Source organism: Phyllopteryx taeniolatus, chromosome 4, assembly GCF_024500385.1.
Source record: "Phyllopteryx taeniolatus isolate TA_2022b chromosome 4, UOR_Ptae_1.2, whole genome shotgun sequence".
Taxonomy (NCBI): Eukaryota; Metazoa; Chordata; class Actinopteri; order Syngnathiformes; family Syngnathidae; genus Phyllopteryx; species Phyllopteryx taeniolatus.
In genome coordinates this window covers 21162812-21182740 of record NC_084505.1, presented here as the reverse complement: position 1 = coordinate 21182740, position 19929 = coordinate 21162812, and the positions used below count along the sequence as shown (strand labels likewise).

The window sequence follows — 19929 nt, the reverse complement described above, 5'->3', positions numbered from 1 at the left end:
ACCTTGTCTTTCTACGACCTTGAGAAGTACTTTAACCGTGATTTTTAGGGAACGCACGGAAATGTCTGTCCTAAATGACAGCGACGCATGAACTTAGATGAGTTCATTTCGATAAGCAAAGACCACGTAGTCAATGTTTGCGCATGCCTTGGACTGCGGCTGCCATTATTAGTTAGCTGAGCTCAGGAAGCAGCGGCGTGTCCTCTGAGTGCCTCTGAATTTTGGAACTCCATCAAGGCTTCTGGCTGCCAATGCTGAAGTTGCCAAGTGATGGACCTGAGTCGTGAGAACCCAGGCAGGGAATGACGCTCATGTCGTTAGCTAGACCCACGTGGGGTTGCGAAATTCCAAAAGTTGAAAACCCTTCATGGGAATTAACATGTGCCGCCACCTTAAATCTAAACTCTGCTCAACATATGAGGCTGGGGTCAATCATTTTCCCAACCATGTTGCATAAATATGCGCAGAGCATTGAGTAGCCAATCAATGCCAAGCTCAAGGCTGCTGCCGAACTGCAACAATCTGTATTGCGTTTCTACGCCGGGCTTGCCCGGAAGAAGGCCAGTTATGAAGCAGATCGAGATCTGGGCTATTAGTGCGTCGCTGCGGATTAGCTGCAGGCTTGCTGCCGGATAGACGGACAGTCAGTGTACGTCGCTTCCGGCACTGATGCTGTCAAAGCGTCAGCGTCCGCACTGGAAACTTTTTCTGTACGTGACCAAAAGCCGGTTGTCGGGCTTTATGTCCGTGTATGTCAATGGACAGATTGATGTTTATTCTATGTGAGAGGACAGACAGATCTTTTTCTGACTGGCAATAATATGATACTCATTTGCTATTCAGGTATTCAGGGTCGGTATGTCACGTCTGCCTCGGCTCGGAAATGAAATTGCCTGCTCGCGTCGTGAGCGATGGCGCCGATATGTACATGTGCAATCCGACACCAAAGAAGAAGGTTTTAGCAATTGTGACGCTGACCTGTCACAAAGGCAGAACCGGGGAAGCGGGCTTTGTCATCAGGCCGATTTGCCTGAAGCTCTGGAGATACGCTGGCCAACGGTGATAGTTTGTGTTTTTTGCTTCAACAGGCCTAATTGGACAGTTTGTGCGGGCCTGATTAGCGCTGGTAACTATCATATAAGTACATCATGCCCAACTAGGAGGCCCGTTTTTTTCCGTTATTTTCAAATTTTCAGCTGCTGACTGAACGTCAAAATAATGCTAAGAAAATCCCTTGGGTACAGGCTAATTCCTGGAAATAGAGGCTGCATCATTAGCTCCAAGCAAAACAAAAAAAGACAAAAGAAACAAACAATAGAGACAAAACAATTTCTCACAGGCGTTTAGAAATATGAAAGACCGACAATTTCACACAGATACAGTATTTGGATGTGTGCACTTTTAGACAATTACGGTCCTGAAATGCAGAAAACAAGACACATTTGCAAAACAATATGACACATTCCATGATGTTTTCACATTCTAAAATGTGGCAAAACAATTCTCCGCTTGTGGCTAATTTCATGCAGACATTCCAAAATGTGCGCCGTTAGCCAATTTGACACGGACATTCCCAAATATGGACAAACACGCATAGACCTTCTGAAACGTGGAAGACGAGACTGCACACTAAGCCAGTTTCATGCAGAAATGACAAATTGTGTGAAATCGACTCAAAGAGCAGTCTTGTTTTCCATGTTTTGGAATGTCTGTCTGAAATTGGCTAGACGCACACAGATGTTCTGAAAAACGGAAGACCAAACTGCTCTTTCACACAGAAATTGGGAAATGTGCCCTTTTATCCAATTTCAGACAGACATTCCGAAAGTGTGGAAAACAAGACTGTGTTTTGAGCTAATTTGACACAGACATTCCCAAACGTGGGAAATTCCACTTCTGTGGGGAAAACAAGACTGCGAATTTTCGACGAACATTCTGAAATTCGGAAAACAAGACTGCGCCTTGACTCAATTCATGCAGACATTATGAATTGTGGGGAGCAACGCTGAGATGATTTGACACAGACTTTCCAAAATGTGCACTTTTGGCTTATTCCATGAACATTTGGAAATGTGGAAAACGAGACTGATTAGAGAAGATTGGATGCAGATTTTCCTAAAATGTGGAAAACAAGACTGCCAAATTGTGCCAATTTCATGCAGATCTTCCAGAATGTGGAAACGGAGAGGTTCTAGGCAGTTTTCACACAAACATTCGGAAATGAAATGTTAGGAAATGAGGCTCAAAGATAGGTGTGGCTGTTTTTCAGGCTCGGCGTACGAACGGGACTAATTCGTGCTCGTTTTCCTCTTGTTGTGTGTGCGGTACAGGCAACATCTTTGTGGTGAGCCTGGCCGTGGCCGACCTGGTGGTAGCCATCTACCCGTACCCGCTGGTGCTGGCCTCCATCTTCCACAACGGCTGGAACCTGGGCTACGCACATTGCCAGATCAGCGGCTTCCTGACGGGCGTCAGCGTCATCGGCTCCATCTTCAACATCACCGGCATCGCCCTCAACCGCTACTGCTACATCTGCCACAGCCTCAAGTACGACAAGCTGTACAGCGACAAGAACTCGCTGTGCTACGTGGTTCTTATCTGGGCTCTCACGGTGGTGGCTATCGTGCCCAACTTGTTCGTGGGCTCACTGCGCTATGACCCCCGCGTCTACTCGTGCACCTTTGAGCAGTCGGTCAGCTCGGCGTACACTATCGCCGTGGTCTTCTTCCACTTCATCCTGCCCATCATGATTGTCACCTATTGCTACCTACGTATTTGGATCCTAGTGATCCAGGTGCGGCGGCGAGTCAAACCCGACAACCGGCCAAAGCTGACGCCTCACGACGTACGCAACTTCGTCACTATGTTTGTTGTCTTCGTGCTCTTTGCTGTGTGCTGGGCGCCCCTCAACCTCATCGGCTTGGCGGTGGCCATCCGGCCCGAGGTGGCGTTGCCCCTGGTGCCCGAGTGGCTGTTTGTGGCCAGCTACTTCATGGCCTACTTCAACAGCTGCCTTAACGCCATTGTGTACGGCGTGCTCAACCAGAACTTCCGCCGCGAGTACAAGCGCATCGTAGTGTCGCTGTGCACCGCCAGACTCTTCTTCCAGGACAGCTCCAACGACCAGCCCGGCGCTGGCGGCGACAGGCTCAAGAGCAAGCCCTCGCCGCTGATGACGAACAATAACCGCGTCAAGGTGGACTCGGTCTGAAAAAAACAAATATGAAATCATGGAAAAGCCTCGAGTCACTGTGACATGGTGCTAATTTGACCTCCACAATCAGTACAAAAGGGGTGCATATTATTATTAGGAGACACTTTGCTTTGGAGCTGGATGACTACTGGACCCAAACTTCTGGTGGTCCTCTAGAAACTCAGAGTGGTCAGCTAGTAGTCTGCTAACAACTCCTGGTGTTGTAGCAACTCCTGGTGGTCTGCTAGCAACTCCTGGGGATCTGGGGGCAACTCCTAGAAGTCAGTTAGTAACATCCGTTGGTCGACTTTGGAGCTGGGTGATGGTCGATAGTCCACTAGAAGCACCTAATGGTCCACTAGCTACTCCTGGTTTTGTAGAAGCTCCTGGTGGCCTGCTAGCGACTTCTAGTAGTTCACTAGAGACCGTTGGTGTTGTAGCAGCTCATGGTGTTCTGCTAGCCATTCCTGGTGGCCTGGGAACAAGTCCTAGAAGTCAGCTAGTAACTTCTAGTATTCTGCTGGCAACTCCAGGGTAGTGCGCTAGCAGCTCCTATTAGTCTGCTATCAACTCCTGCTGGTCTACGTGTAACTTCTAGACAGTTAGTAACTTCTGGTGGGTTCGCTAACAACTCCTGGTGGTCCGCTAACAGCTCCTAGTAGTCTGCTAAGAACTCCTGGTGTAGCAACTGCTGGAGGTCTAGGAGCAACACCTGGTGGCCTGAGAGGAACTCCTAGAAGTCATCTAGTAACTTCTAGTGGTCCACGAGCAACTCCTGATGGTCCTCCATCAACTTCTGGCGATCACTTGCAACTCTCCGTGGTTTGCAAGCAACTACTAGTGGTCCTTTAGAAACTCCTGGTGGTCCCGAACCTTTTTTTTTCCTCCACAGAACAGTTGATGATGATACAAATGTTTCGCGGACTGGCAGCCATTCGTTGATTGGGGCCGGGGGGCTAACGGACTTATCTCGATCGGAAGCTAATCGCCCCCTGGCCAGAGTCGGGGCTGTGGCGACCGAGGCCTTTACCAAAAGGGCCGCGGCCTGATGGTTGGGGATTACTGCTCTAGAAACTCCCAGTAGCCTCCAAGCAACTACTAATGGTCCGCTAGTAGTGTGCATGAATGGTGGTGTAGCAACTCCAGGTGGTCCACTAGCAGGTTCTAGTAGTCCGCTAACAACGAGCAACTTCTGAAGGTTTGCGATCAACGTCTGGTGGTATAACAGGGGTCAAATCTTGTGATCTTCTTATCTGGCACTGTTTGCTTTGTCGCTGTAGTCCGTTTTGTTTACACTGATGATATCATCATATTTATTTTCTATGTAGATACATTAGTAATACAGACAGTATATATCAGGTTCCAGCCAAGTCACGCTGAGACAAAACGTTGAATAATAACCTCATTTGTGACAGTGTAACACTTAATGAAGTGCTGTCTTATTCTTATTCTATCTACCCTGCAATACTATGCCCCTACATGATGTGGACTATATATTTTAGTAACCAGGCCATCCTGTGATCTCAGTGTACTGTATGCATGGATTTCAGGAATTGTTCATAATATGCAAAATAAAACAAGAGCAACATTTCATGTTGCTCTGTCACTATTTGTGTGGCTTCGCTCTTCGTTTCATTGCCGATGTTCCAAAATGTAGAAAATGCAAACTTCAAAAATGCAGAACATTCCAATTTCATGTGATGCAGACAATGACAATTTCATGAATATGTTCCCAATTGTGAACCAATTTCACACAGTCGTTACCGAACGTTCGAAATGAGACTGCATGTTTTAACAAATTTCGCACAGACATCCAGAAATGCGGAAGATGGGGGTGGGGGTGGTGGGGGGGGGGAGATCTCACACATTCGCCGATGTGGAAACTGAGAGACATCAAGCAGACATTCACAAAAGACTGCGCCTTTAGCCAATTTCATTTTAGCCGAGATGTTCAGGAATGTTGAAAATGAGAAATCATTTCATACAGACGTTCCCAAATGTGGCAAGTGTTTAAAAAACATTTTCATTTATTCCCAATTGTGCAAAAAACAAGACTGATAGCTGCCCAAATGTGTAAAATTACAATTTCATACCTATATTCTGCAATGGGGATGAAAGTGACTTTATTTTAGCCAATTTCAAAGAGACATTCTGAAATCTTGAAATGAGACTTTTTTTTTTTTTTATACGCAACTCAACCTTTTGCCCGTTTCGCACGAGTTTTCCCCAATTTTTTGCATCCGGCCATTTTCAGGCAAATGTGCGCGTCTATCCAATTTGACGCAGACATTCAAAATGTACAAACATTTACAACACCAGCAACTTCTAGTGGGCCGTTCTCAATTTGTAGTCATCTCAGCTCTGTATAGTGTTGTTGTGTGTGCGTGTTGCACTGCTTAGTGGGACACGCACGCACGCACGCACGCAGCATCATTCGAGGCTGATGTTGTGTTATGTAACGCGAGCTCTGGCCATCATCCGCAAAGCAAAAGATTGAGAGGAAAAAAACAAAAATACAAAAAATAAAAACCAGCGAGGATGGCACTCCCTTCCCCCATCGCTCGCCCTTTAATCCCAGGAAGTGTGTACAGTAATCTGTTGTTCCAGTCTTTTATAGGCCAACATGTTCGCAAATGGAAGAGAAGTCAGGTTTTACCATTAAAAAAAAACTACACATAAATGACATTGTGAGTCAAGACGAGAAGTAACCAAAAAACATTGATGTATATAATAGTGAATTATGAAATGGCAATAATAGGCCGTACAGCGGAGGTTTACCCGTATATCGATCCCTCTTATGCTTCCATCCAAAATATCTATCTGCCCATCCATCATCTATCCTTCCGCAATGCCTATCCATCATTCAAATGTTGCCTTCAGGAACAGTTTGAAATGATCGTTTCCCCTCCCAAAACAACAGAGCGATTGTTCCAAATGACCTTAAACTTGATGTCATCCGCCCATCGCGACGTCATCACTTCAATGCAACAGCAACACAATTAGGATTGTTAGCGGATTAGTTTCATCTCAACTACTGCATACTGAATGTGTGAGTATTGGAGTGTGAACGTGTGTGTGTGCGTGCGTTCGCCAGTTATTGCCTCCGAACAGCGTGACTCACGTTTTACTTTGCGTTCACGTAGGCCTCCGTCGCCCCCTTGTCCCGTTTTTTTATTTGTCACATTACGTGAGCGTGCACTCGAGCTCGTGAACACTCGCGACGACAAATGGCGGCGGGGGCGTTGGCCGCACAGGAAATGATGACGCCACCCCCTTGGAGTAATGAGGTGACGCCTCATTAGCATTAGCATGATGACACTCGGACTGGACTCCCTCTGATAATTGCCTTTTATTTCGACATCTCTCACACACGGGGTTGAGGGATTTTCATTGTGTTGGGCTTTGTGTCGAAAAAGTCAGGAAAAAAAAGGAAATCAAAAGATTGACAGCAGCCACTCATCTTTTCATTACCTGAGGGGCAGTGCCCCACCACATTCATTTCTGTATCTACAGTAAAAGCTCACTACCTTTTTAACCCCGTAGGAAATAACGAGAATTGATGGGTCGAACTGTGGCCACATGAAAGGTTTATGAAGTATACAAAGGATATGTCTTAAAGGGAAATTTGCAGTTTGAAATCCGCTAGCAAGATTTCATGTAGCCTAACTTCAAGAATGATTGACTTCCTTCGATACTATAAAAACAAAAATCCTAAAAAGATTCTCAACACACGTGAACACTTTAGAACTACCCGTTTTGGTTCCGAAAATAGAACGGGTCCCACAAAAATTCATCTCGAGTATTAATTCAATACACTTAGCAATTGCAAAATGGGAAAAAGACCTCTCAGTGTCTACCGAGAACGATTACTGGGCACAAATCTGTAGAAACACATTCTCAATGAGAAAAAAAATAGTGATTTACAGCTCATCCAGTTCAAAGTACTCCGTAGGTCACACGTTACGTAATGTAGTAAGTAGTATGCATACAATGGGCTCTTCAGATTCAAACATCTGCACTCATTGGACTAAAAAAACGCTCCAGACACTTCTTTCCACGCTCTGTGGCATTGTACGCCCGCACAGCACTTCGAGCCGCTCGTCACACGGAAACTTTACTCAGTTTGAAACTGCAGGATTGTGGTTTCTCCTAATCTTTGTCTGCTGGGTGATTTAAAAGGTAGAGATCTTCCAAATAACCAAAATTTGGAATTTTAAATATTGTTCAACTGGAAAGATCAACAAGCTATCAACATGAATCAATGGCAAAATCTTGTCATAGATAGCGGAAAAAATACTGGAAAATGCAGTATCGCTGCCAAACATAAGCAAAACGTTGCTCACCTTTCATGAAAACGGTGACTCTTGAAGCTTGATTCTGTTTGCCTGGGAAAGAATGTCATACAGAAATGGGATGTCATGTAAATGCACTGTCATGTGACCAAGTCCTATCTTCTCATTTTAGACGCCTGTGCATGCCATAGGGTCGCTTGCGCGCACTTTAACCGCATCCTTCTGGATCTGCGATGTGGGCCTCTCGGGATGCTGGGCCTGTTTCCCCCTGGTGGTGCGTTTTCACATTTCTCTTGGTTAGACTCCTGTAACCCCCGGGGGAGGGGGGTGGTCAGCCCGGCGCTTGCCCCTCACATTGAGCCTGGTTAGGGTGGTGACCTCCCTGGGTCCTGGGGGGCCGGTGGCGTCCCGACGGTTGGGTCCCCTGCTGGACGGGCTCGCTGGCTCAGTCCCCCCCCCCTGTGGGTGGAGGGGGCCGGGCCCGCCCTTCCTCAGTGTGCTGGCTCGGCAACTCTGTACACCAGTTGAGTGACATGCATGTTATATGGTGTTCATTCTCTAATAAGTTCGATAGATCACTAATAACAACACAGGTTATCCTAACGTGTCCACTCACAGGTTCTTACTTGTGTTTCGACACGAAGAAAAGAATCCCACCGCACCACTCATCAGTAGCACTGCCTTGCTCATTTCCCACATCCTGTCCTGTCCTGTCCTGTCCTGTCCTGTCCTCACCTTTTCTGTCCTCTCTCATCTTGTTCTATTGGTTAGTCCGTGCCCTTGTCCACTCTGTATGTCCCTTCAAACTCTTTTCTGTCCGGCTGCATTTTTAATAAACATCAGAATGAAATCACCATTCGGCAAGGCCAGGTTAAAAATAAATACGTAAATAAATATTTGTCACAGAGTGTTCCAGTGGTTTAAGGCAGAAACTGTGATCCACCAAAAGAAGTGCGGACGTTGGGAATGAAGAGGTCAATCAAAATGCTGGAACGCAAAGTGCAGGCGTTGGTATGAATGGTGAGTAGAGAGCGAGGTGGGGTGGGCTGGGGTCTTGCCAATGAGCGTTTCAGAGATAAACATGACTTTGCAGGTTCGATGCTATCAGTCTGTCCCCACGTCATCTGTTATTTTACGCATTATTCACAAATCCGTGGACCCTTGTAAACTCACCACTGTCTGAGAGGCATTGTAAAATTCTTCCCTCAAGATTGAGAGTCTGAATGTTTTGAGACAATGACAAAGGGAAAAAGTGAGATTCGAGAGCGTCGAGTCAGGCTGTTTTGTTAAAAGTGGATCGGCGTAACGCTTTGGTGCAGAAGGAACAGTGTCAGCCACATTACATCCGTGCAGAGTCATTTTCTTCTATAAAACGGCTTAGTTAGCTCATCATTGAATTTATTGCATCACTTATGGCTGAAAGCTTTGAAAAAGAGTTTGGGAAGATGACGTAACCAGTCGTTTGCTTTTGGGAAGCATTAAAGGCTTTTTTGTCTGCTTCTGAGGGTCGCTGGTGCCAGACTGACGTGGACGGCTCGCGACCATAGCAGCCATATTATAGCACTGGAATCAATAACAGCATAGCGTATCCAATTCGTAATTGGACATGATTTTGGGCGCGCGACAGTAGATGATACCAATATAAGATATAGTCCCGACCTGAAGCAAGTGGCGTTCGGTAACTCAAGCAAGATGGTGCTTTTTGATTTCATAAAAAGTCGTGATTTGGAAGATGCAAGGATTCTGCCATACGGCGACGGTACACAATGTAGCTTTTCATAGCCGAATATTAACTAACCCTGTTTGGTTTTCTTGGTAAATGAAGCCGCGTGATAAGCCAGAAACGGCGAAAGGGTGACAGTCTCGGAAATTCGCATTCCAAATACCTAAAAAATGGCAGCAAGATTTATTTAGCTATATTCAGTAAATCCAAGAAAAGAGAGGTATTGATTTGGCCTGTCAAAGGAATATATTCTATATAACCTGAATTCATCTTTCAAGCAAGCAACTTCTTGTCATTCCAAGCACGCCTTCAAGAAACAAGCTGGCAAATACTTTTAGGACATTTTTGTAATTTCACACCTGGGGCCCAAGGTGCAGCAAGCCCCCCCCCCAGCCCCAGCCTCCCCTCTTATGTTACAGCACTGGTGGGCGCAATGTGTCCAATGATGTACTTTTAAATGAATTCATTCATTTAAAAAAACAAAACATTTTGACATTTTTTTTCATCCGCACATTTCTGCAGCTTGACTCATGTCAGTGCAAATAATAATAATAATAATAATGAGTCATCGATATGAATATGCGATAAGTACAAGTTGTGTTTCAGCAGCGGTTGTATTATTTACACACAAAAGCACTTACATTTCATTTCACGTTCTATTTTTAGAACATGCACGCACGGAAGGTTTTGTGGGTCGCATCCCAGTCTTTGCGTGTGTTCAGATTTTGTTTTGTTTTGTTTTTCTGCAAAGGAATTTGCATTAATCCATTCCAAGGTCAAACTGTCACCTTCAAAGCAACTTCCTTTTCTGTTTGAACACTCCTGTTGTGTGGCAGGACAAACTGATCCATTTTGAAAGTTTAGAAAATGTCAATAAAGAAATAAATAAGTTGGCTGGCAATATTTCCATTTTCCTTACCGCTTCTCCTCACTCGGGTGGCGGGTTTTTATATTATCATGATATAACGAGGCTATTCTATAACTATTGTAAGTGATCCAATTTCATTTTTTAAAAACGTCCTACACTCATTCACACTTCATTTCATATCTGTCATCATCACAGACACACGCAAATGTCATACGTTCTTACAAGAAGCAAAGCGCTGCCGTAACGGCTAACATTTGACAGTGAAAAATCAATCAAGTTTTCAGAATGTTGTCTTCTTTATGGGGGCAGAAGCGCAAGAGGAGGAAGAGTGACTGTGAAGCAGCTTGAGTATTTGGCAGCCGAGTGATTTCCTCCAGACACCAACCAGCGTCCATATGGACTTCATCAAGTGTGCCGTGCTGGGACGTATGTCTCATCCGCACGTCCGCACCTGCTCAATTTAACAGAAGAAGACAAAAAAATCTATCGTAAACTTCACGCAAATCATTATAAGCAGTCATTTATTTGCATTCCACATGAGCGAGTCCGAGGTAAATACAGCGGAAGCTCAATTTAGCAGTAAACCCGACTTTACGAGTGAGTTTTTCACTCACTCTGTCGTTTTGCTTTCATCTTATTGGCATTCTTCGAAAAAAGTAAAATATTTCAAAATGTTTTTTTTATGATGTAATAGCACACGCCGTGAACAACCCACACGTTTTCTCAACCCGTAGGACAGCCAGCGCGCTATTGTACTCTTAAGCAAGCAGAAGATGTTCCAAGCGCTACAAAAATGGTCATATCTGCCCGGCAACAGTTCCCTGATAACATTTCATGTGATTAGTGTTAGCATGTGTGTCATAATTATTGTTACTACTCTATTTAGCATCTTGTACTAGCCATCTATAATTTCTTTGCTAATGCTATTGTAGTGTTTTTGTAAACCTTTTGTATTTTTTCACAACATTTTGATGTGCGTGGAGGAGCGGGTTCTGATACTTTTGTGTATCCATCCATCCATCCATCCATCCATCCATCCATCCATTTCCTGTCGCGCTTCTCCTCACGCGGGTGGCGGGCGTGCCGGAGCCCATCCCGGCTGTCATCGGGCGGGAGGCGGGGTACGCCCTCAACTGGTTGCCAGCCAATCGCAGTTCTTTTGTGTATTTCTAATATTTCTAATAATATATATTTTTTTAATAACATCTTTGTAATCTGTTTTTTCATCTTTTATTTTTTGGTGAAATGTTTTGGTTTTGTTTTCCCCCCCAAAATTGTGTTCTCATATTTTTGTCATGTTTTCTATTTTATAATTTTGACATTTCTCTTACTTTCCTTCTAATGTATGTTTATTTATTTATTGTTAAATATTTAGCATTCATTTTTAATATGTTTGTATTTTTGCTGAAATATATTCTATACTTATTTTATAAAATTTGTATGTCTTCCAAAATCATGATAGATTTTTAGATTTTTTTGGGGGGGGGGGGGGGGAACTGAATAGTTTTGTATTTTTTGAAGTTTAAAATGATGATTTATTTATTTATTTATCTATTGTCTTCATAATATACATTTTTTATTGTATTATTTGATTTGTATTTTTGAAATATTTCTCATTGTTTAATGCAGTTTTTTTTTTGTCAATTTAGTTTCTCGTTCTGGTTTTTGTTCTACAGTTGTGCATATTTTTTCCTAATATTTTGAACATCGTTTCTTTGGCGCTCCTAATGTTTTGACGTTATAAACGGTGTTTAAATAAATGAATCAATGAATCAAATCATCTTTCCCGAGCGAGGGTTCTGCACGCTCATCGTCTCCTGGGATCCACGAGAGGACATTTATGCCGCCTGGGCGCACATCAACCTCCAGGAAAATACATGCAAACAAATAGGGACACGTGCCCGCGCGTGCCAGTGTGCCGGCCGTGTGCCACCCGTGCCAAGTTGCACTCCAATAAGGAAAGACGACAACATAACAGCGCTAAAAATAGATGGCAGCTTGTGAGTGGGGCAAGCCTGCCTTCCACACGGCTGGAACGCAACAGCACTGACATCCATTTCGTATTGTATTATTGTAGTATTTTTTCATGTTTTCATATTTTGCCTACTCTGAAATATTTTGGAACATTTTTTCCTAGATTTTGGTCTGTATTGATTTGTGATACTTTATAATATTGTGTTCTGATTTTTATTATTTCTTGCTATAATTCCTCACACTTGTTTCAAATATTTTTTTAATTAGGGATATTTTTTAAATACTTTTTTTTTTTTGTCCATCCATATTTGAATTTTTGGGGAGCATTTTTCATATTGTAATATTTTCTCATGTTTATTGCATTTTTTTGTATTTCTTTATGTTTTGACTTTTTCATATTTTTGGTCTGTTTTTATGAAGATATTTGTTGAAAATGTTCTCATGTTTGTGTAATATTTTCTCATATTGTTACAATATAGAATGTTTTTAGTCCAATTTATAACAAAAAGTGTTTAATTTCAAATATATTGTGTCCTTTTGCTACTATGTACTGGACACATTTGGTCGGATTTTGTTCCAAAAAGTAGACTAATGGAATAGTAATTAATCTGCTACTTTTAGCGTTTGGGGATTTTTCCTACTGTTTAATTGCAAGGTTTTGGTCAGGTTTATTGAAATATCTTCTTATATTATTTGTAATTTCAAGTCATTTCTCATGTTTTTGCTCATTTATTTATTTTTCATCATATTTTGAGTTGTAATATTATCACGTATTTTGTTTGCCTACATTTTTATTTAGAGATGTTTTTTTCAATATTTGCGACCCGCGTGAGGAGAAGCGCGACAGGAAATGGATGGATGGATGGGTATAATAATGTTTCATATTTGTGTAATATTTTCTCCAATTTGGGGAATATTTTGAATTTGAGCTCTTTTCTGTAGTATTTTCTATTTTTATTATATTTTCTCATGTTTTTTTAAATTTTTGTCTGCATTTGTAGTTTGTGATATTTGAAAAATATAATATATATTATGATAATATTTGAACTATCTACATTTTCATTTTGAGATATTTCTCAAAATGTTCCAAGAATAAAGTCATACAATTACCAAAAAAGAAGTCCTAATGTGACAATAAAGTCATAATCTTACCAGAAATATTACTCTGACCAAAAAAAACCAAAATCAACATAAGAAATTGCAAGATTCAATCTGAAAATAAAGCAAACATATTTAAAAGAAAATGAACATAGCATGTTATCCAAATATGATAATGAATGTTTCATATTTGTTTTCACTTCAAGAAGATTTTGTTGTTGTTGACATCTTTTTTGTCTTGAATTTGACTACTTTGTTGTAACCTGACTTTGTTATCTTTGTTAATATCATGACATGAAGTCATCTGGCTTCCTAATTGTACGACTCAAGGAAATGAGAAAATGGTCCGAATTGAACATAATTGACAGTCGTTGGCATAAAAGAGGACACGATGACACATCGGCGATTGGAAAGCGATTCATCCCGGACGACCGCTGACTCGTTGAGTCACAGCAACAACACGACGGGAAGCTCGCAAAGAAAGCTTGTCAGTCAGCATGGCGCCTGGCTCTGTTGATGTGTTTGTCGCACGTGAGGCGGCACAATTCTACACAACAACAAATGTCGCGCAAGACGAATGTCGGGCGGCCGTTTTTGCTTTTGTACTGTGACGCAAACGCAACATAAAGAGACACTGATGAGAGGCGAGTGTGAGAAATGTTGCTTTATAAAGCAGATATTTTCCAAAGTCTCCAAAGTGACTTGACTCGAGTCGCCGATTATCGCACTGACGATTTGCTTGGCTTAAGCTTCTGAAACTCTTGAACTCCGCGACTCGACAAGTCATATCGTGTACAATGCAAAATCGGAATTTGCAATCGAAAAGAAAAAAAGAAATCAAGGCAGTGCTGATTCTGGGACTAGTATACACGTGGACCATCTCAAGCTGTCAATCATCTGGCCATCGATAACCGCCACGTACTGTAGTTTACACGTGTTCTTCTGTCAGTCAGTGGAGACACAACGGCCATCGCAAGACATTAGCCACGATGCCTTCACTGTCTCCGTGCCCGGCGAGAAAGTGCAACGCCGATGTCTGTCTGTCAGCAGGACATTTGAAGAGCATGCGAAAGACACACACACAGGCGCACAGCATGACGCTTAAATAATTACATTCGAGTATTTCATGACAATGAAATACACTGTAAAGAATTAAACAGCTTGTACGTCCCGCTTTAACGCCACGATTCATTGTGCCGCTCCTTCTGGTGTGACCGCCTTGGCCACCGGGAGGCAGCACTGTATAATACAGCCATGCAGACGAATATGACTTCTTCTACTGCAAGTGACTTGCAAGTCGCTGCAATGCTGCTCACGTTTCTTTGTGAGTGTTCTTATAGGATCTGTCTATATGTGTTGCTCCACCGTTTCCATTTCCATTTGATAGTAGCATTAAGCTAGCTGGCGTTTCTTAAGGCAACATAGTTTGGTTGTTTTAAATACACAACATGTAATTCTTCGTTTTATTTGTAGTTTGACAGTAAACTTGAACTTGGAGTGGCATTAAACAGCTTTTTAAAGATTCTTTTTTGAGGAGTTGTTCACTATTTGCCAAACTTATTGCGAAGTGAGTTCAATTGAGTTCACTGCCGACTGCTCGTATCTCAAGTCAAGCAACAACAACAAAAAAGCGCGTCCAAATGGCAGCTGGTATATCACAAAAATGTTTGCATCGTTGGAACAATTCTGTACAAAAAAAAACAACATTATTTCGTCAACAGATATTTTAGACTTGAATTTTGATTTGGGATTTTTGGACAAAACTGGTCCTTCATGTGGTATTTTGTATTGTAGTCGGATTCTGTGCAAAAAAAGTCTTTGACACAAATAATATTTTGTACTTTTTGTCTGATTTAGTGCAGAACGTAATATCTTTTAGTCGGATTTTGTACAAAGAAAATGTCCTCGACTCAACAAATATTTATTTTTGTTATGCTCTTTGCACAAACAAACAAACCAAAAAAGCCTTTTAGTCAACATTTTGGTTTTACCTTTTGTATGATTTTGTACAAAAAGAAATGTTTGGTCAACAGGTACTTTGCACTTTTAATAGGATTTGTACAGAAAATGTCTACTAGTCAACAGAATGTAATTTCTGTACAAATGTCCTTGTGTCTATTCTGATATTTTGTGGTTTTAGTAGACTTTTGTACAAAAAAATAATATCCTTCAGTCAAGATTTTGTACAGAAAATGCATGCTTTTTTTTCCAAAAGAAATGCCAACAGATGTTTTTGTACTTTTAGTATGCTTTTTGTCGAAAAAAACAAAACGAATGTCCTTTACCCGATCAGGATGAGCAGCCCACATGAGCATTGGAGCAGCTGACAGAGAAAATGCAAATAAAAAGCAAAGAGCCAATAATCCTCCATGTTGGCTGGCACGCTCGACGTGTTGGCACGGCAGGACGCTCGCAGCGCACTAAGCGTGAGCTCGTCGTTGCCTCTGCCAAGCAGATTTTTCACTTCGGCGTGGGTTTGTTGTTTTGTTCTTTTTCCAGAGTGAAATCTGTCTCCTTTGAAAATATTTTAACCTGCATTTTTTTTCTGGGTGGGAAGATGTTCTTCTTCAGTGTTCATGAAAAACAAGTTTCCAAGCACGATGAGATGACGACTTTAGGGTGAAGGAATTACATTTGGTGTATCTTTGTTGGGTCAGATTTGACCCAAGCAGTTCACAAAGGTTAGCTAAGTTCAGTAAAGAAGTACGGTGGTGCTTTGAGATGCAAGTGACCCAACTTGAGTTTTCGAAATGCAGCTAATGTATTTTGGGGGGTTTTTTTTTTTGCTTTGACTTGCGAGCGCAAACTTGAGATGCAAGCACTGTCTGGCGGCAACTCGACTCACAATAAGTAGCAGTTTGACAAATATTGTACAATTATTTCCCCCCCCCCCCCCCCCCCCCCCCCAAAAAAAAAAGGCTTCAAGCTGTTTAATGCCGCTTCCAGTTGAAGTTTACTGTCGATCTAAATAATTACACATTATGGATTTAAAACAACCAAAGTGCGCTTAGCTTCATGATACGCCATTGACATGCTGAAAGTTAGCGTCGATAGTCGCGGTTTTGGAACCAACGGATATTCCAACACAAACAGTGGAGTAAAACATGTAGACATATAATAACAATAGTCGGGTATATTTTCTTTAACCTCTCTGAAAAATGATTCCTATTACAGCATCTTAATGGGTCACAGTAGCAGAAGAAGAAGTCTATTACTCGTCATTTGTGTCTGCATGACTGTATCATAATGCCGCCCAGTGGCCAAAGCAGCAGAATTAATTGGATTACAGCATTACATTATGATGCACAAACTTACATTCAATGTCATTGTTATGACTCTGTTTTATTAAAGTACATTAATGCAGAGTGCTATTTTTTCTTTTTGAAAACACAATTTTATTTTTTTTCCCGGGTGGCTGGAACGGATTAATGGCATTTCCATCCATTTCAATGGGGAAAGATCATTTGGGATTCAAGTGTTTTGAGTGACGAGCGTGGTCACGGAACAAATGGATCTTGTATCTCAAGGCAGCGACGTACTTAGTTATTTTCACCACTGCCCCTCTACTCACGCGCCCACCGGCCACCGCTAATCCGCCAGGCTTGGCGGATGTGAGGCTCGCCCAGGTGGTCCGCTCGTGGGTGCAGTCCCCCCACAAACACACAACCCACCGCCAGCCACCGGAGGCCGGAACAGGAAGCGTGCGTGATGATGATAGTTGTGGGCGAACAGTCCAACCCCAATTCCAATGAAGTTGGGACCTTGTGTTAAATGTAAATCAAAACAGAATACAATGATTTGCAAATCATGTTCAACCTAGATTTAATCGAATACACTCCAAAAACAAGATATTTCATGTTCAAACTGATCAACTTGATTGTTTTTAGCAAATTATCATTAACTTAGAATTTGATGGCTCCAACACGTTCCAAAGAAGACTGAGAAAGTTGAGGCATGCTCATCAAACACCCGTTCGGAACATCCCACAGGTGAACGGGCTCACCGGGAACAGGTGGGTGCCGTGATTGCTTCCCTGAATTGCTCAGTCATTCACAAGCAACGATGGGGCGAGGTTCACCTCTTTGTGAACAGGTGCGTGAGAAAATAGTCAAACAGATTAAGGACAATGTTCCTCAACGTACAATTGCAAGGAATTTAGGGATTTCATCATCTACGGTCCATAATATCATCAAAGGGTTCAGAGAATCTGGAGAAATCACTGCATGGAAACGGCAAGGCCGAAAACCGACACTGAATGCTCGTGACCTTCGATCCCTCAGGCGGCGCTGCATCAAAAACCGACATCAATGTGTAAAGGATATCACCGCGTGGGCTCAGGAACATTTCAGAAAACCAATGTCAGTAAATACAGTTCGGCTCTACATCCGTAAGTGCAACATGAAACTCTACTATGCAAAGCAAAAGCCATTTCTCAACAACACCCAGAAACGCCGCCGGCTTCTCTGGGCCCGAGCTCATCTAAGATTGACCGATGCAAAGTGGAAAACTGTTCTGTGGTCCGACGAGTCCACATTTGAAATTGTTTTTGGAAATTGTGGACATCGTGTCCTCCGGGCCAAAGAGGAAAAGAACCATCCGGACTGTTATGGACGCAAAGTTCCAAAACCTGCTTCTGTCATGGTATGGGGCTGTGTTCGTGCCAATGGCATGGGTAACTTACCCATTAATGCTGAAAGGTACATACAGGTTTTGGAGAAACGTATGCTGCCATCCAAGCAATGTCTTTTTCATGGACGCCCCTGCTTATTTCAGCAAGACAATTCCAAACCACATTCTGCACGTGTTACAACAACGTGGCATCGTAGTAAAAGAGAGCAGGTACTAGACTGGCCTGCCTGCAGTCCAGACCTGTCTCCCATTGAAAATGTGTGGCGCATTATGAAGCGTAAAATACGACAACTGTTGAACAGCTGAAGCTGCACGTCAAGCAAGAATGGGAAAGAATTCCACCTCCAAAGCTTCAACAATGAGTGTCCTCATTTCCCCAAACGTTTATTGAATGTTGTTCAAAGAAAAGGTGATGTAACAAACACAGTGATAAACATGAGCCTGTCCGAGCTTTTGGGAACGTGTTGCAGCCATAAAATTCTAAATTCATGATGATTTGCTAAAAACAATCAAGTTTATCAGTTTGAACATGAAATATCTTGTTTTTGTAGTGTGTTCAATGAAATCTAGGTTGAACATGATTTGCAAATCATTGTATTCTGTTTTTTATTTATGTTTAACACAACATCCCAACTTCATTGGAATTGGCGTTGTAAGTAAGCTCCTCTGCTGTTGTGTGCTCGCCCTTAGTGTCAAATCTATCGATCTATTGGGATGTTTATATTCTGTGTCTATTTCTATGTTGGGAACAACCCAAGTAATCCATACATACAAAGAAAGAAGAACAAATAAGATCAGAAATTAAGTTGTGTGTAAAAATGTGAAATGACAAATGAAGACAGATGAGGTGCAAAAATCCATGAAAAGCCAAGACAACAGCTAAAATCTTTCAATAATCAAAGAGCCCCTTGTCAGTACAAATATCAGCTGGTTCAGTTCTAATTGATGGCCTACAAAAAGGTCTCATTGCCAAGCTGAGTCAAGACATCTCATGATGGGTAAGAGCAGAGAGCTGTCTCAAGACCATTGCAAACTAATTGTTGCAAAACATAACGATGGCATTGGTTACGTGGCTTCTGAATGTTTCAGTGAGCACGGTTGGGGCCATAATACATAAGTAGAAAGCCAGTCAAACCGCCCTAAATTTGCCTCGATCAGGTGCTCCTCCCTCGCAAGATTTCTGACAGAGGAGTCAAACGAATGATCACAAGACTCGTGTTACAAGGAAAACAGGAAGTCATGCACTCCGCCGCCATGGCCTGTATGCATCCTCGCCAGGCAAAACCCCAAACCTCGTTTAAAGTTTGCTGAACAAAATTTGGACAAGCGAGTTAAATACTGGGGGAATATAATCGGATTTGATGAGAGCAAAATGGAACTCTTTGGATGCCATGATTCATGTACACCACGTTTGGAGGAAAAATGGCACTGCACATCACCCTAAAAACACCATACCAAACGTGACATTCGGAGGTGGGAACATGATGGTGTGGGGCTGCTTTTCAGCAAATGGTACTGGTAAACTTCTCATTATTGAAGGAAGGATGAATGGGCAAATGTACCGAGACATTCTTGACAAAAATGGCTGCCATCTACGAGGATGATGCAAATGAAACGAGGGTGGACGATTCAGCAGGATAATGATCCAAAAACATATTGCCAAGGAGACTCTCACATGGTTTCAAATAAAACAAATAAAGCTGCTAGAATGGCCCAGCCAATCACTTGACTTGAATCCAATCGAAAAACTAGGGAAAGAACTGAAACTCAAGGTCCAAAATAAGAAGCCCACGGAACCTTCAAGATTTGAAGACTGCTTGTGTGGAGGAATGGGCCAAAGTCACACCAGAGCAATGCATGCGACTAGTTTCTCCATACAGGAGGCATCTTGAACCTGTCATTGCGAACAAAGGCTTTTGTACAAAGTATTCAATAAATACCAGTTAGCGTGTTCACTACTTTGTCCCCTGTGTCATTTCGCGTTATTACACACAACTTCATTTCTGATCTTATTTGCTCTACTTTCTTTGCAACGTTTCCATGACTTGGGTTGTTCCCCACATCTGGTGAAATGTTCAAGTCAGGTTAGCACCTTTGGAAATATATATTGTGAGAAAAATGAAAACTAATTTCATATATATATGCATAGTGT

At 42.3% G+C, this 19929-nt stretch overlaps 2 protein-coding genes and 1 long non-coding RNA gene across 4 annotated transcripts in view; 1 reads left to right on the top strand and 2 right to left on the bottom strand.

Moving 5' to 3' along the window:
* mtnr1aa (melatonin receptor 1A a) overlaps positions 1–4804 on the top strand; it is a 50389-nt gene extending 45585 nt beyond the window's left edge. The window contains exon 2 of the mRNA XM_061770514.1: positions 2331–4804. Within this exon, the coding sequence (XP_061626498.1) occupies positions 2331–3211 (881 nt within the window). The 3' untranslated portion in view covers positions 3212–4804. The remainder of the gene's footprint in view (positions 1–2330) is intronic.
* The window catches only part of frg1 (FSHD region gene 1), a 436830-nt gene that overhangs the window by 298552 nt on the left and 118349 nt on the right, over positions 1–19929 (bottom strand). The window lies entirely within an intron of this gene.
* Positions 10161–19929, bottom strand: part of LOC133476730 (uncharacterized) — a 46952-nt gene continuing 37183 nt past the window's right edge. For both annotated transcript variants that reach the window (XR_009788131.1, XR_009788132.1), the window contains exon 5: positions 10161–10527. This is a non-coding gene — a long non-coding RNA (uncharacterized LOC133476730). The remainder of the gene's footprint in view (positions 10528–19929) is intronic.